The sequence below is a fragment of the Lepisosteus oculatus genome, chromosome 3 (assembly GCF_040954835.1).
Source record: "Lepisosteus oculatus isolate fLepOcu1 chromosome 3, fLepOcu1.hap2, whole genome shotgun sequence".
In the NCBI taxonomy this organism is placed as follows: Eukaryota; Metazoa; Chordata; class Actinopteri; order Semionotiformes; family Lepisosteidae; genus Lepisosteus; species Lepisosteus oculatus.
Genome location: NC_090698.1, coordinates 59,249,415 through 59,268,402, shown reverse-complemented (window position 1 = coordinate 59,268,402; position 18,988 = coordinate 59,249,415). Strand labels below are relative to the sequence as shown.

Here is an 18,988-nt window from a genome sequence, read left to right as displayed (position 1 = left end):
CGTCTTCAACAACTGTACGTCAATGAAAAGTTCTAAGGTTTTCATTCTTTCAGCTATAGACTCTGTTTTTTTATTTACATTCAAGTTCCTAAAGTTTTCGTACACTTTTCGTTTATGGATTAAATAAAAAACAACAGATTTAAGAATCAAAATTCCAACAAATACAAAAGAAAAAGGTGTTAGATCACTAGATTTGTAGAATATTTTGAGGTTTTCTGGGAAGATCTTTTAGTTCTATTAGTCATGATCAACAGAATGGTTGAATTGCAATTTTATTTCTATTCAGAGGAAGATATATACCAGACAACTCCCAGTGCCTGCCACTGCATTATGATAAAATAACTATGCTAGAAGTAAAATAAAATAAAAGTCTGAAAAATTCTTAAACTGAATTTTTGACTGAGTCTTAAATACACATCTTAGTGAAAAGAACTTTGCTGGACCTTTGAAAATATACATATCACCTAGGTATAGGGGTTCTTAACCTTTTTTGGGGTTAAAAATATTTCACTACAAGATGAGCCCAAAAAAGCACACACAGGTCAGCCTTTAAAACAGTGCTGTTGTTCAAACACTCCTGTAGTGCAGGGAAAGTTCTTGTCGTCCAGCCGAGTTTGCCACAAGCATATCTTTCTGATCCAAGGTTCAATTTTGTCTGAGAGAGAGAAGACAGATGTGTTTTTCCCTTGCAGTCCCACATTCAACTCGTTGAGATATCAGCCAGATAGGCCAGCAGGGCAAGCCATTTTTCGTCGGAAAATTTAGCAGCTAGCAGGGAGTTTTTCTCCAATAGAAATGCTCTCGCCTCATCTCGGAGCTCGTAAAGGCAACTCAGTACGTTACCCCAGGACAGCCATCGTACTTTGCTGCGGTTCAGCTGATAATATTCTGCTCCCAAATCTTGACAGAGAATCTTGAAAAGCTGTGTGCTTGTTGCACTGGCCTTGATGGAATTTACAGTACGGAGAGTTTCATCCATTACTTGTTTGAGTTCGGGGAGCATTTTCTTAGCCATGAGGGCTTGTCTATGAATCATACAATGCGTCCACAAAGTGAACGGAGCAACAGTCTGTAGTAGCCCACTGTGTTTTCCAGTCACAGCTCGAGCACCGTCTGAGCAGATTCCAACACACTGGTTCCAGTCAGTTTCATGCTCATGTACATACTGCATGTGTCCAGCAAAACGAAAAGCTGATCGCCAGTGGCACGCTTGGGAAGTGGACGACAGAACAAAAAATCCTCATTATTTTCTCCCTCTTCAACAAATCTGCCATAAACAAGCATTTGTGCATCTCCGGAGACATCAGTGGTCTCGTCAAGTTTTAAAGAAAAATACACACTAGATTTTATCTTAGCGATCACCTGCTCTTCCACGTCTCTTGCCATACGCCCAATGTGGTTAGACATGGTATCATTTGACACTGGTATCAATGCTAGCTGCTCTGCAGCGCTTTTCCCACACATGATTGAAACTGTTTCCTTAGTGCACAGTAAGAAAAAAGTCTCTCCCAAGGTGTGTGGCTTTCCCAGTTTTGGAAATCCAGTTAGCTATGATGAAAGACACCTGAAGTGCCTTCTGGTTCACAGTGGTGGCTTTTTGGAGGGTAGAGTGTTGGCTCCTGTAGCTTTCATTAAAATATTTTCTCATTTTCTTCGTTTTTTCCATTCAGAGTTTTCTGCTCTGCATTTCTCCACATTATCTTTAGCTCTCACTCTTCAAGTGCCACCTATTAAAAAACACTCCATTGCTAGGCTAATGACGACTACCTTGCACAAAAGAAAAAAGTGCTACACATATAAATGCAATCGTGGCCCACCCAATAGAAATGAATGTAGTGCCCTCGCTGTGCGCACCGCAGAGCAGGCTGGGAGTTGTAGCCAGGAGATGGTCTGTGGGCTTCTGGAGTGACCACTAAGTCACCCTGCTAATGTAAATAGTCTTAACCATGCAGGTGTATATAATAGTTTATTGTTTATCCCTGTAATTGTCATTTGATGTGTAACCACCCTGAACCTGAGCACTCCTGTTTACCACCCTAGTGTGTGTGTTAACCTTTTGTTGATTCTGTCTCTGTTGCCTATTGCGCAACCCTCCCAGGACTACCCCCAAGTTAAGAAGAAATTCTAGTGATCAACAGCAAACTGTCACCAGTATTGTTTTTAAACCTTTACGATATGAGGCTGAAAGAAAAAAAACAAGTGTGTTTCAATGCATGCTCCACTACATTATGATTTAAAGGTTGAAAGAGTCAAAGCCAGTAGTCTAGGTATTATTAGCTTTCTTCTCAAACTCTCTTCTTAGAAGAGAAAGACAGAAACACTTTGCTTCATGGTGTTTGTACATTAGAAAAGTGTCAAAGGCCAGAGAGCAATATCAAATCATATCACTATCCAGGACTTACTATTTTCCTGTCATAGTTCTCCCCGCTGCTGTACGTGGTGGTGAGTGTGGAGGAGCACTCTTCAAGATACCACGGCTTTTTGCCACTTTCTGCGGTGCTGCTGATTGAAATAGTGTAGATGCTGTTGGTGTAGCCATCGCAGGAACAGTGATCTCGGCTCCGTCCTCCGTTTCCTGATGCCCAAACAAATATGGAACCCCGGCCTTTCCTTCCCTGTTGCAAGAAAGTAAACAGACAATGATGGGCATTTAGTGTTCATGTTCATAAAATGGTGGTGCTAAAAAAGGGAAAACTTCAAAGCTACCAAATCTTCTCTATTAGCCTAATTTAGGAAAATATGACTATTTTCTAGAATTAAAAAAAGTAATGTAGGGGTTTATTTTAAATTCACATCACATAAAAATGGATGCATTTTCATTAAAAAATGATTGGGGGTTTTCAGTTTTTCCACCTTGTACTTCTGCCAAACCGATTATGAGCAGAAGATGTACATTTGAACTCAACTAACCTGACAAAACTTCAGAGCTGTCATGTAGACTGAGATAGGATTAATTGCCCTTAAGTTTACTTATGTTTTCTTAAATATAACATTTTCACCTGCTGTAGGATGAAACAATCATCACAATATCTTGACCTTATTTTGAATTGGCACTCTGGCGTCAACTTTAGATTGAAGAATTCACATTTTCACAGACAACATTATCAGTAACACAGAATATCTGGGCTGCAATCATTGAAACAGAAAATGTTACACGACATCAGGATAAAAGAGATGTGCTTGAGGGTACATTCACAAACAGAGCTATACATTCCTTTGACTACACAGATAAACCACGTTTGACCCAAAGTAGCTGTCAGATGTGGACTACATTTATTATCTTCTTCAGATGAATTATTTCAGTTTAAGTGTTGAAATATGGTTAATCACAGCCAGAATCACTGTATGTATTCCTTAAAATTAAAGCAGAAAAGATATCTAACACTGATAAAAAAAAACATTGTCCTAAATTCTGTGTAAAATAAAAGTGCATTTTTTTAATTTAATAACTGAGGTGTAATAAAACCGACAGTCACCGAAACAAGATCAGAAGAAACTGATTATACAAATTCAATTAAATTATTTATCATTTAAAATATAAGGTTAACTTGTATTATGTCTGTGTCACCACTGCTAAAAAAAGACACCAAATTCTAGCATCAAAATATAAACACGTAATAATGTTAGGTACAGTTGACCAAAAAGTTTAAAGTCAAAACTTTTCTATCTCCCTTGTAATCTCTAATGAATAAAAAAGCACATTTTCAAGACTCTAAAACAATTTGATTATCCTTATCTTGAAATCTGAGTACAAACAAAAAAAAACATCACCATGTCATATAACAAAAAGATTCCTTACAGGCCTGGCAGAACAAGTTTTAACTAGCTTTCACTATACCTGAGAAGTTAAAAAATAAACATTTCTACTTTGGTGTTAATCTCAATTTAAATTAAGTGTCATGTCTTTTACTAAGATGCCTGTGCTATTTCAGTGTCTGGGAACGTATTTGTGTATTTTTCCATTTGAAAACAGGAAACATTAATGTCTGGGTAAAGCCGGCGTCACATCACATGACTCAACAACTTCTAGTCAGAGAACATGTCAAATTTAACGACTGCAGTTGCTGAATCTCGCTGCCTTTTCTGTCCTAGAGGGTGTCAAATTACACGACTGGGAATCGCAGAGGGTTACTAAGTACACAATTCCCTCACAACTTTTCATCACAGTTCCTAACATCATATTGTGCCACGAAAGTACTGTGAGTTCGCCTCATTTTGGCAGCCAATCAATGCAGAGCACACCAGAATAGGAAGAGGAGTACCGCACGAAAGTAAACAAAGAACATGGAGAACAAGCACGTAAACATCTTGAAAACACAGGCACTGTTTCCCACAAATAAACTTCTTCAAAAATATAATTCTTCTTTATAAATATAGAACAAATTTACAAAAAAAACCCGAAAAATATAAAACACCTTTAAAACAAAAAGGCATAAGATACACTCTCCTAATGTTGAACGTATTTTAGATATATCACAATATTCTCATTTGGTAATACTAAAAGTAGCTTTTGGTTGACGTGCAGGTATTGACAGCTGAAATTTACCTTTATAATAATAATAATAATAATAATAATAATAATAATAATAATAATAATTGCTTACACTTATATAGCGCTTTTCTGGACACCAGGATGATGCGACGGCAGCCATAGTGCGCCAGAACGCTCACCACACATCAGCTATTAGTGGGGAGAAGAGCAGAGTAAGCCAATTCAAGATGAGGATTATTAGGAGGCCATGATTTGTAAAGGCCAACGGGAAATTTGGCCAGGACGCTGGGGTTACACCCCTACTCTTTTTGAGAAACGCCCTGGGATTTTTAATGACCACAGAGAGTCAGGACCTCGGTTTTACGTCTCATCCAAAAGACGGTGTCTGTTTACAGTATAGTGTCCCATCACTATACTGGGGCATTAGGATCCACATAGACTGCAGGGTGAGCACCCCCTGCTGGCCCCACTAACACCTCTTCCAGCAGCAACCTTAGTTTTTCCCAGGAGGTCTCACATACAGGTACTGACCAGGCTCACACCTGCTTAGCTTCAGTGGGTTGCCAGTTGTGAGTTGCAGAGTGATATAGCTGCTGGCACCTTTGAAGACTTAGAAATTCTACTATTTTGAGATTATTACAACAACAGAGGATAATATGCAACTTTAATTACTAAAACAATTATAAATGACAAATGAAAGTGCAAATGAAATATTATTATAGTACTGCCTGAGTTTGCAACAAAATTAAAATGTTGTTGCACTGAAAGATTTGTGACAGCAAAACAGAATAAGATTCAATCTCTTTTGACTGAAATCACTGGTTTGTACAATTATATTCTGTATCCAACACAAAAAATAACTAGTGAACACAAACTGTTGAAGTATAATATTCGCTTGAATTTCATAAGCAGAAAAGGGTAGCTAATTGTTACGTTACAAGGTTTACTAAATCAAAATCAGGAACGTGTAGGAAAATTCTAATTCTTGAAAAACAAACCTAAAAATGGTTAAATATTAGTTTTTTTTTTCAAAAGATTTTTGAAAGTGAGAAATGGGTTGTGAATGATCAATTTTTATAACCGTGATGACTGATATGCAGGCAGGCGTGTTTCATTTCCTAGGTCTGGTATCGGCTGTAAAGCACTGTTTGTAGCAAAGAGCAATGTGACATCTTTACAGAAAAACCCAGCCCAGAAGCACTGTGAAAAAATAAGCCAGACCACTATTCTGTGCAGCCCCTGCAGACACCTTTCATTATCTTCCAACACGTTTTACAATTGATTATGCTTATTCCCTTAAAATCTAATTGTCTATTTGCTGGCCTGCAAGTAGATGATACAAATTGGGAAAAAGAAAGGAAGCACTGCCTCACTCTGAGGAGCTGTTGTTCTGCTCCTACAGCTAATGATTTAATTCCAAAAATTAGCACAAACATGCAAATATTATAATTTGGAGAAAACACCTTTCTTATAAAAATTATATATTTTTTTATTAGCCTACTAAAGCAGATAAATATTTTTTCAATTTGTTTCTTTCTAGCTGTACATCCTAGAAATTGTACTATTAAAAGATTATTTTTAACGTTGAAGATCTTGAATTCTCATTAAAGATCTAATATTTGAATACTGAACTTTAGCAATACAATACTAAAGTAACTTATTGTTCAAAATTACCCATTCCTAAACAAAGATAATATTTTCAATATATTTAAGCATTTGAATTCAACACAACAAAATGAAAATGGTTTTCAAAATGCCTCACAGTATGATGTCTACAAAAGCATTCCAGCGTTTGTCTATGAAAACTAAAAATAAACTCATGATGCCAATGACCTTTTCAATAAAATGAGCTAATGTCAACTTATAGGAATGAAAAGGAAACTGTCTTGAGGTGTTTTATTCAGTATCTTGAACAAATTATGTTAATATAATACAACAGTCTTTAATGTTTCAGCAAAATAAGATTCCAGATAAATTAGGTTAGCACTGACTGAACCTGAGATGCATGTAGCATAAACATTTCTATCAGGCTTGAACTACTAAGAGTTTCTGTTTTTTTACCAAGCAAGTCTTTAAATCAGACACTCTAAGCAATTTCTTAGTGTACAGAATCCCTCCTGCACTGACTTTTAATATGAGGAATGTACTTCTTTCAAATGGATATTAGCATATAAATCAACACAACTCAAGCAAAATATCAAGTTCCTGCTTCTTTTAGTATGCCATGTTATTTTTCTCTTCTGCTTTTGAAAGGACATAAAAAAACCTCATCAACTTAACATGACAAAGCCTATGCCTTCTGAATATTTGGTGTAACTGATGATAATCAAACAATATACGCAACCTTGATAAGTCATTGACTATCATGTATTACTTTCAACTTGTTTGCTTCCACAATTACATCATTCATTACTTTCATCCTTCATTTTCATTATGTCTTTCATTAAAATACTTTCTAATGACAGCCTGTGCAAAACTAAAAACAAAATGCTGTTACAAGTTATAATAAAATATATAAAATAATAATAATAATAATAATAATAATAATAATAATAATAATAAAAATAATAATAGTTTCCCATCTATTGAGATTTGCAATGTATTTTTAAACAAAACAGGATTTGCAATACTAAAGTGTAGCTTTACATTTAGGAAAAAAAACTGTCAAACTTTCTAATGAACATTCAGATTTACATTTGAAACTTGCCTCTGAAACAGCTAAATATCACTTAATTTGCAGCATATGGTAAGAAGGCTTATCCAGACAGCTGCACATTGTGAAGATGCTACAATAGCAATAAGCAACAGCATCTGCATGGTTTATGACATCAGCAAATCAAAGTCAAAACTAAATTCAATATCTAGTGACACCAGCACCAGCAGACACCAACAGGGTTATGAAAGGATCTATGTTTTGTTGTGAGGATGATTCTGTATATTTCTAGTTCCTTCAGTGTCATAATGCTGGAGCTCCTACTTTGAGTTTAGTGTTTTTTTGTTATAACTGCCTTCTTAAACACTTGTTTATTTATTGTATGCTTCCGATTTCCTTTTACTTAAATTTCACAAGATACAGTTTTTGGACTTCATACCAACAGTAGCGAGAGACAAAAGACAGTCAATGTGCATTTTTTTACCTTTTAAGCCATATATAGCTTTAATGCTATAAACACTGTTGCAGAATCTTAAGAAACACTTCCCATTACATTGTAATATTTGGCATACTTTATCCTTATTTGAGAGGAGTTGGTCTTTTTGGTATCTTTTTCTATTCTGCTGTTGCTATTCAGTTAATCCATTGGTAGTTCTAGAGGTATTTTGAGGGAGCGAAGTCGGGACATATGATCAGGTTTCGTTTTCTTAATTTTTCCTTCTTGGCTTTGTGACATGCTGCGTTATGGTTTCAATAAATGTACTGGGGCCTCACATTAAAATTTCATCAAGGTCTGCAGTAGACCCTCACTCAGAATATCACAATATGTACTAACGCTTGTAGTTCTCTTTACAAAAATTGACTACCCTTATTTGATACTACAAAAAACATATCCACCACACTGCACTACTGCCTCAACATTGAAAAGTCTTGACAGGGCTATGAGTATAAACTATCCAGGCTGCTGCCAGCACCCAGTCTCTCTTAATGGAAGCAAAATCACTCAGCACTGCAATTATTAAATATCCACTTTTCCGTAACCCACTTTTTAAAGGTCTTGGTACCACTGTGGTGGTCTCTGAACGTTCGCATCACAATGATTCACATGATCATTGTAGAGCAGTAATAGTTATCCTAAAAATGATAATAGTAATTAAGCAGATTCACTTTCTTCTGTAAAGCATCTTACAAGTGGACCCTCACAGTATCGTTGTGCTAATGTAAAAGGCGGACAAGAGACTAGTCTCAATCATTCCTGGCAGGCAGTTCATGTGAAGGAGGCTCCAAGGACATGCGTCTAAAATGTCTTTCAAGATGTGACATCAGACTTGAGATTTCAAAGTGGACACATCATAACATAAGTGCCAGTCAGCAGAAGCCAGTTTAGAAGTACAGATAAACTGGGAATTGCTCATTTGGTGATTTCCTTCCCAATCTCACCAGCACTTGATATTTTTACAACTTAAATGGGAATTCCTATACATTTTCTAAGAGATAAATGATAATCACCATTTGCTGTTATGGCTACTTACTATTTAAGTATTTTACGACTAAAAAACTGTTTGTCAAAAAAGCTCGTTTTGTCCTACTAGCTGCCATTTCACTACTTTTGGCTCTCTTCACTTTCTTTAAAGTCCCTGTTTTCAGATGAATGCTGTTTCTTATCTCAGTATGTCCAGTCACACTGAGGAAATCATCCAACACGTTGGTGTGAGTCTCACTTACTTGACACAACCAGCTTTCATGGCACCTTGTATCCTGAATCAAATGCTGTGGCTTGTGTCATGAGAACTAAGTTACAGGCTTCAGAATGTTATTTTTTTTCCAAATTAAATGCCACAGCCATTCCGAGACAATTAGGAGTCGGCCATCTTGCGGATGATGAAAGCCAAACATCTTTCTCTCTTGGGGATTTAACCCACTTTGTGACTTTCTCCACACTGCTGGTATAGCCTGAAGTGCAGTTACAGAAAACAGAACACTTCTGGTTGCACTTCGAGCTTCCAAACTGAAAATGCACCTTAAGTGTGCTGACATAAAAGGAGAGCTATTTAGACATTTTTCTTTTCTTTTACCTCAGCCTTTATTTATAGAAAGAAACTTGTACATATGATAAAATCAGTGCAGTCCAGCTATTAATATACCTTTTTTTCAGAATGTACACATTCATAAAATAAATGCCATTTACCGATTATCCAGTTATTTTCTCCACATCTCAGTTGTACTTGTTACCTGTGTCACTACATCAGATATGCAGTATTGACATTCAGAAGGTCTGCATGGCGTGATAACAGATAGTAAGGAAATTCCATGTACTGTATATTGAAAGATCATTATATTTCATGACTGAAAGCATTATTTATTTAAAACGAAAACAGAAATTAATTTAAATCAGAATTGGTTCACTATTGATTGACCTGATAAAGGCATTTAGAAACTACATTATATTCACTTGTAAATACTATTTATTTACTGAGGTTTGTAAATTGTACGATCCAATAAAAGCATTTTCTCCTTCATTTGTTATCCTGCTCTCCCTTTGACACGGTAAAACTGTTCTTAATTACATGCTGTAAGGCATGTAAGGCAAGTGTGATCTAAGAGATACATATCAAGAGCTACCAAGAGCCTGTCATAGTTGACTTATGCTGATTGATCTTGCACATTTAAGTCGCTGTGTATCAAAGATGGAGTTATCAACTTTTAGAACATTTTGCAACAGCATGTAGATTAAAAACTATTTTGAGATATTCTCACTCTGTTCTCATTTGATTTTTCTTAAATATCTGTTTCCAAATTTCTATCTATTTATATATAATGTATATTTATTAATATTGTTAAAAATTGCAGTTAAAATTAATATTTTATGAAAAAAACATATTGGTGTAAGATGGTGTACAATACAATCAAAACTACATTGTAAGGAAAGATAACACTAGAACAGGAAACTATAAATTGACAATAAAACAGCAGAAGAGCTTCATGGCTTGTCTGAAGACAACACACGGTGTATCTACTCCAGCTCAAATATCCTGGAACAAAAGCAGCTTGTCTGGTATATTTTTGTAATGTTAGAAAAAATGAGGACAGGTTTCCCCACAGTCAGAATATCTGCTAAGTGCAAACACGCTCAGGACATACTCTAGTACAAATACCCAAGGGACACTGCACGCCAGCAAGTAAAATCATCACATTGCTCCCATCTCATTGCCCATTCCACTCAAAAGGTAGCAGAAATAAGAAAATGGTTTACACTTTATGCAGTATTACAGAAAAACACACCAATCTCCATGTCTGTTGCAGACCTAAGCAATGATGTTTGATATGCTTGTTTAGTACTCTCGGTCTCCTTCTACAACGCAATATCTGAAAATTTTTTGATTACACAGCATGCAGGTCCAGAGAGAAATACTGCCAGCACTTCCATTCAAGTGTAAATGCAAAATACCAGTACAGATTGTACCAAATTCTAGCTAAAAATGAATTCATGTTTTATACAATATTTCTGTACTCTGGAACTAAGCTATCTCTCTCAAGGTAATTTTCTGATGCCACAGGGAAATTTTCTCTTTGAACATGCTTCCCAATAGATCTCTAGTTCTGGTGCAAAGCATTTCAAAGAGTAGGCTATTCTGTAGGGGTATATTTCAAAAAGCATGGAGGGTGCCAGATAAGCAGTGATGAAAGTTACACATAGAATCGAAACATCTATATGTAACTCATTTTTAACTATATTTGCAATATCATCAATCCAATGATAGAAAACACAAGATGACCGGAAAACTATGAGCACAACTTTACGTACGATATATTTACCACTGTAAATATTTTGCTCCCAGATATAACCAAATACATGTTTATAACATGTTTATGTGGATTCTGCACATCGTGTTGATTTAAAGGTTGAAAGGCATCTTATTATTTTAATAATTAGTTATCGTTACATTATTCAAGCAAGCCATTCAGGTCAAGAAAATAAAGCATACACTATATGACATATGCCACTGCTGTAGAAAACTTAGAAAAGCCAAAAAGTTTTGAAAAAGAGCACATGCCCCAGTCCTACCGATCGTATGCCATTCTCAAAGGCCTGTCTAGCAAGGGAGGCTGGTCCATCCACAGTCTTGCCATCATCATCGGGACCCCAGCTGGCACTGTAGATGTCAATGTGTTGTGGATGTAGGCTCAGAGACTTTGCTTCCACCATATCTGTCACATCACCATCCAGCATCCGTACACCTTTGCAAAATACAGAAATGTCACCGCATCAGCAAGGTCTCTGACATTACTCAGGAAGCCTGGAATGATTTCCCCCAGGAAGTAAAATAAAGCTGTACTTTACAGCTTTAAAAAAAGAACAAATTACTTGTGGGGTTTCTAACAGTTTGCATTGTATGCATTCATTGTGGAGACAGTGGTTTTTTGGAATGCATTTGACGTTCTTTACAATACTACTCTAAGTGCAAAATAAAGCTCACCCAAATCTAGTATATGATATGCTTATTAAAGTACCTAATGTACTATATAACTAGTATAGAAAATGGAGGAGATATTGTTAGGGATCCCTGGTGAGAAGATACACGGATCCTGTGCAGACGCAGGCACGGGTGATCGATGAGGCAGGCGAACAAACCAGAACGAGAGGCAAGGTCGTAGCCAAAAGGCGAAAGGCAAGTCGTAATCCAGGAAGTTCACCGGTAGCAGACAGTCCGAGTCGAGAGGCGAGGTGCAAAGTCGAAAAGGCAGAAGGGGAATCCAAAAACCAGAATAAACGAGGTACGGGGAAAAACGCCAGGTAGAGCTCTCAAGGAGTAGACTCAATACCGAGCAGTGGGAAGCAGGTGAAGATGGTTTAAATAGCAGTGCGCACCGCAATGAGTGTGCGCAGGTGGTTTAACTCGTGCGGCGGCGTTTGTTAATAATCACCCGCTGCTGGGTCTGATTAGCTCGCTTACGCTTTGGTCTTGACTGCCTGGTGGTCGTGACAGATATCTTGTTTCATAGCAATTTCAAAAGACATAAACAAGTCTGGAATACAACAATGGGATGAGACCAGACATTCACCTAAACGTGACAGGCAAAGAATTTTGACCTTTTTATTTTAGTATTCATTAGTAAACAATGTTTTAACTGATATTCATTTTATTTAGAAAATATTTCATGTTTTGTTTTGCATCATCCTCCAAAGTTCAGAAAAACAGGGGAAATTCAGACAGTGAGCACAAACACCTGGTCCATTATATCAGTGTTTCCAAAAGCATCCCTTTAAAAAATGTTGAGGGGAAGAAAATGCAAGTCTGACCATTGGGCTATTTAGATCTCTCCAGGCTAATAGTCCCCTTCTTTACCTTTACTGCTTATATTTACAGTGACATTTTTTTTCCAAGACTTTCATTTCAGTAGTTAACATTACCCCTAAACGTGTATCATATCTTCCACCAGCTCCCAGCGATGAACTGATTTCTTTTTAGAACTGCCCTTTCATTTACAGATTTCAGCTTTTTACACTTCTTTCCTAGATTTCTATTCATTTGGACACTCTCTCCCACCTTCTGTGCCCATTCACACATGTTCTTTGATTTCCTTTGATTTATATCCCCCACAAAAATGCACTATCTCGGTCACAGCTGACAAAGACTCGACAGCTGAAATATGTTTTTTCTTACTTAAGTTATGTTTTCATTATGTGTTCAACCTTGTGCAAAGTTTTTTTTTCTTTTACAGCCTGTATAGTGACACAGCTCCTTGCACAAAGCTTTACAAAAAGACTTGAGTAGAGGATGTGAAATGTAGTGAACACAACAAATACAGCTATTTATACAGAGTGCCTTTTTTGTGGTCCATCTTCTAGACCTGTCGTCATTATAACACTTTATCAGATTTTCTCCTACAATGAGTTTCGGCAGCTTTGCAATATTTTCATTCTACATATTCTATACTCAGGCAGCAACATTCACTTTGCACTCCACTCAGCAAACTTAATGGCCTGATGCTCTACGCCTCAAAACAAGGAATGCTATGTAGTATATGTAGGCTGCTTAAAAACAACGGAGTGTCTCTCCACGTACAGAGACATAATGAGGGGTGGTCAAGCCTTTACTATACAAGGGGCTATATTAACATATGGATTCTAATAGCAACACACGTCCATTACCGTTTATAATCCCGAAAGTAATGCAATTCTGGAGCACTATTATGGCCTTTTTAATTACGGAAAAATAATTTTGCCTTGTGGTGAACCCATAAAATAAAAAAAATGATGTTTACTAAAAGAAAGCATGTGCAACGTAATAACATTTGGCAAGTATCACAATCAATAGTGAAGCATTTAATGCTAATCCTTCTAATGAAATGCAGTGTAATAATATGCGGAGAGCAACATTGTTTAGTCACAAGAGTGACGAAATGAGAATTTAAGGCTTCATTTCAATATGTAAAAGTGGTTGTTCCTGAAAACATGAGGAACAATGGCGTGAAGATGGTGCAGATAAACGTGCCTTGATATTTAAATGAGATGTATTAAAAACAAAGACACCCCACACAAAGATGACCGCACCAGAAAAAAACCCTAGTAGGCATGTCTATTCCCTGATGCAAATACAGTACCATGAAAGCAACGCATGAGAAATCAATGGCCGCTGTAATTGTTGCACAAAGACACTGCCATCAGCCAACAGACACAACTATGGGAGAGGAGGAGTACCACCTAACTGTATGAGGATAGCAGATCTACATTTGTACTACCCTACTTATGAGCAAGGTAGAAGACAGACTTAGCAGATTACATAAAATAACCTCAAATGGCAGATTCTGTTTAAATCCATAAACCATGCTAACATTATTTAAATGCTCCCAAAGATTCAACTGACAGAGTGCAGTATACTTTTTAGTTTTTAAATTTAGCATTTTAGAAAATACGAATTTCATTAACATGTTTTATAAACAAGTAAATTTGATGGTGAAGTAATAACAGAAATTCACAAAATTGACCAAATTAAGTTTTAAAATGTAGTTGGTTATGGTTATGTAATTATCAATTATCAAAATTTGCACCTGAGTTTAAGAAAGTAAGAATTTCATTAACATGTTTTTAAAAAGTAAATTTCATAGTGAAGAAATAACAGAAATAGACAAAATTAACCAAATTAAGTTTTAAGATGTAGTTTTTGCAAGACAAGTATAGTTATCCTTTAATCTACAACTATTTAATTAAAATTTAATAAACAAAAATTTACAATGATTTATCTACAACAATGTAATACAACTACATTCCTGTTTTTGTTATTTCCCATTTACAGCAATAGTTCTTTGGTGTTCATTACCAAAATAAAACAAAAGTTCAAAATTCTTCTCTTAATTGAATTATAGTTTATATATCACAGTTTTTGACTTATATGCTAAGTGGCACAACATGTAACCAATATTACATGGTCAGGGTAACGCAATTAAATTTTTTTACAGAGATAAAAGTACGTAAGTGTTTCATAAAAGCATTAGTGAATGTTAAATAATTTGCACTGACCACTATTGCTGTGCCAATCATGTATTTTGGCTTCCCAGCCACCTGTGTCTGCTGGGTTTCATTCTGAATTGGCAAGCAGTGGTACAAATTAATGCCTTCAATTGATCTACTTTCTTGTTTAGCACACTTAGGCCTTGGTTTCAAAAACAGTCTACTTTAAGTGCATTGTTTCAACACCTTAAGACTGCGTGCCTTTACGCAATTTCATATTGACTTGTTTATTTAGATTTTGCTCCTGTATTTCTGTGCAAACAGCTCTTAGGCAATGATTTTATGATGAATGACAACATATCAAACACTCCAACAATGAGTTCTTTATGCAGATTTAAACCAACGCTCACGGATTTAGAAATTAGTACAGACTGGAAACAATCCCATTAATCATTTCAAGAGCTGAAAGCACATTTAAACATGTCAAGTATAAAACTAAAATCTTTTTTGAAACATGGGTATCTCCCGGGATTAGAGCTGGAATACACACTAAGCAGCAATATAGAGAGTTTCTGGACCAAAGCGTTCTAAAGCTGCAGATCTGATTGTTCGACAGTAAGTTTATCAGATGATCATAATCACAATTCTAGTGAATCACAACTGTGGCGGATTTAACGATGCGGCTCCTCATGCCAAAACAGTCTGCTGGTCACTAGGGCACAGAAAGACAGATAAGAATGAAATAATAGGCAAAATGGATGGGTCATTGTCTGTGTTAATTTGGTTGACAAAACTCATGATAAAAATATTCGGCGAAGCTCTGTCATCCACCTTTGCGTTTTTGAGCTAAATAAGACAAGACGAAACAACTGGTTTAACTAAAATCCATACTGAAACTAATTTCATAATATAAGGTTCAGAGTTATGCGCAGTGCCTCGGGCAGCTAAAATGTGAGAATCGCAAATATCAGTGTGTGCCATTTTCTTTTCTCCCTTTCTCTTTTGTTTTGTAACTGACCCGTATTTCCTGCCGGTCTTCTTTACAGACCACACCATGAATCCTTATTGTGTGTGAACTGAATTTGGTACTCAGATAAACAATGAGAGGTATACGCTGTACTAATTAGATGAAAGATTAAAACTAGAGCACTTTGATTAGAGAAAGAAAAGCCATGGAGGTGCAAAAAATACTTTTAGTTCTCCTTGCTTTTAGCTGGAAGAAAAAGATCTGGAATATGGCAGTACTTCCTATAAGTCTAGCAAACAAAGAAAAGTGACTGTAAAACATTACGTAGGATAAAGAATCAGGCTACATTACACAAATTGAATAACGTCAACAAATTTGAAAAGTCACATGAATTAAACACACCCAGACACCTCTGTACTAATAATTCATTTTAGCTTCATTGTAGCTAGTCAACAAATTAAACAGAAAAAAGACTATTCTGTATTTTACAGTTTGCATATAATTAGGAAATTACTAACTTTGTCTTAGCTAGGGACTATGATTAAGAAGTTATTCTTTTAAAACATGAGTTAGTTGCATTTTAGGTGCATTTCAGCTTTGTAATGGCACTGTTTCAGAAATGAAATGTGATTTTTGTTCATATTTTATTTCAAAATGTTAAGCGAGTCTGTAAAATTATTTTTGCATACTGTACAATTCACAGCATATGAAAGTCTTCAGAAAATAATTTTCTTTAATTACATTTAGTTTAATAGTGGATCTGGAAGTTTAGCTAACCAAGAAAAATTTACTGTAGTGCCAATGTCTTATGGCACATTCAGGCATTTAATCTTATTTCTTCAGAAGAATGTGGAATGGAAGTGCTGTGAGACATCTGAAGCACAGGTCACTTTGTTAGCATGACACTAGCAGAATGTCATTAGCACTTTTCCCCATTGTAGTTTTTCAACTGAAATAAAATGGCATCAAAAGAGCTAGTTATTTATAATAATAGTGAATGTAATTAACGTATAGATTACTTGTTCTGTCTGGTTTTAATATTTTTAAGTAACTCATGCAGTAATTTCCCTATAGTTATTGCAAACTCAGTATTGAGGAGCCTCTATTGAATAAATTTCTAATATTATTGCAATTACATTTTTTTTAAAACAACTTACATTTACATACACCATTATTATTATTACAGTACCAAAATAGATTTTCTTATTAGGAAAGATTCATATGGTATCTCTGTATAAGATGATTTTTTATTCATGCTTTATTGCATAATTATTTCTTTGATATTTGACCTCTCTGGGGATCAATCCAGTTCAGATTGTGCAACAGAGACTTGTGCTTTTTGATAGAATCTTTTTACCTTAATATGCAAAACATTTTCTTAGAGTGAGTTAAGGTTCCTAATCAGTTTTATGAACATTTCTTGCTTAATGTGTTCAGTTAAAAGATGCCACACATTTATAGGCCTATTCATTAGAAAAGTCTTAATCGTAAATTAAACAGGACTAAATTCATAATTCGAAGGCTAAAAAGAAAAAAGAATACATATTAAACTTACATATAGATACATTTTCTTCTTCTTCTTCTTCTTCTTCTTCTTATACAAATACATTAAAATGCTTGGCTAAAATGTGGCTAAAACTAATTCTGTATGGATGCAAACTAAGTTTTTTAAAGATAAATTGTGACAAGACTGATTGGTGACTGTTACTGTCTGAATGAAATTAAAGCTTTGATGTAAAGCCAGGTGTGGCATTACTTTTGCTCTTATCACTTTAAGCATACTGTAGAGACATCACTAGGCTATCTTTCCTAGATCCTTGCTCCGCATATCTGATACTGAAATAACTATGTCTATTTGATCAAGATTAGTCTCCTTTACATTGAAGATACTAAATATGCTTTAATTTGTCCAGTATATTGTGGCTTGTGCTCTAAACTAAAATTATTCTGCATTAGCATGTAACTCTCTTCCTCTTTAAATTGCAATATTTCCAGGCAAAATTTAGACTAGATTTTAAGGTTAAGGTTGTCCTGCACACGTACAAGGCACTAAATGGCCCTGATAATTTTAAGACTGTGTTGCATGAATATTGTCTAGCATCTGAAATCTGCTGATTCAGGTATTCCCAGCCAGGCTCAATATTCAGGCCATAGGGTGATCTCCTCTGCAGTACTATATTTATGGAATTCATTTCCAAAATCCATCAGAGAATCTTTGTCTGTCAACATTTCCAAACCTTGCTTTAAGATCTATCTTCTTACTAACTTTTTAAATATAATTTTAGTCTTGGTTTCTCACAGTCAGCTTGATCTGCTTTTCCTCTCCCATTGCTGCTTTTGTTATGTACCATATTTTGTGTTAGTACAAAGTGTAGTTTGTTGTAAAGCATTCAGGAAAAAAAAAACCTTTCATATTTATGAGGCTACTGATAATGGCAAGGAAATGCATTGTCTTTTCTACATGCATTCCTTACACTTCCACCTCTTCTCTATTTTATTTGTACATACCTCCAATTTTAGCATTATAAGCAATTCCAACTGTGCAATGCGAGTTGTTTGCAGAAGCTGCTACTTCTCCAGCACAACGGGTCCCATGTCTGAGGAAGGAAATCAAAAAAGGAAACATTACTTTCCCAAAATCTGTTAGCTTTGGAATGTTTAATGCCATAATTCTCGATGCAAAGAAAAAATCGATATTATTTCCTATTATTTTGTGTCAGTGATAAAAGTGTAATTTGGGATTTCCAAAGCTTTCCATTTCAGAAAACCAGATGACTTTTGCAATATATTAACATTTTTCATGTACCGCCAAAATGTAGAGGATGTAACTATGTATTGAGATTTTCGTATAAAATCACACAGTTACAATTTTTTTAAACATTAAAGGCATAATTTGTATATGGCAATGCTTTCAGCACAAGGCTTTGGGGAGAAGAATGCACGTGTTAGAATTTTTATAGATCAGACTTCTAAAAACATTTTAAAAGCACAATGTTAGGAATACAGTACAGACCACCTAATAAGATATTATTTATAATGGAATCTTAAATAATGTAATTAAAAGATGAAAACGTATGTGGAAAGTAGGAAATGGCTTTCATTAAATTTAATTTTCTTTACACAGATTTGAAAATCTGATGTTAATAGCTGAAAGTGAAAATATGACTACTGTTGCCTTCTTACAGTTTGCCAGTCACAACACCGAGCAGAGGGAATGCCTGTATCGATCTAATCTTTTCAAACAACCAAATCAGAAGTGAGGAACCATTAGTGAACTAAAAAATAGTGAGCTTTGAAGTATGTTTTGAAACTGTACAGGAAGAATCCAAAACAAAAGGTTTTAATGCCAGTAAAGCAATTTATAAAGAATTAAAAATAACATTTAAATATATTCTAACAAGAACAATTCCTTCCCTAAAGTAA

At 35.5% G+C, this 18,988-nt stretch overlaps 1 protein-coding gene across 4 annotated transcripts in view; it reads right to left on the bottom strand.

Moving 5' to 3' along the window:
* The window catches only part of pcsk5b (proprotein convertase subtilisin/kexin type 5b), a 144,814-nt gene that overhangs the window by 74,835 nt on the left and 50,991 nt on the right, over positions 1-18,988 (bottom strand). For all 4 annotated transcript variants that reach the window (XM_006626990.3, XM_015367947.2, XM_015367953.2 and 1 more), the window contains 3 exons: positions 18,074-18,162; positions 11,212-11,384; positions 2,403-2,615 (listed from right to left, as the gene is read on the bottom strand). In XM_006626990.3, the coding sequence (XP_006627053.2) occupies positions 2,403-2,615; positions 11,212-11,384; positions 18,074-18,162 (475 nt within the window). The remainder of the gene's footprint in view (positions 1-2,402; positions 2,616-11,211; positions 11,385-18,073; positions 18,163-18,988) is intronic.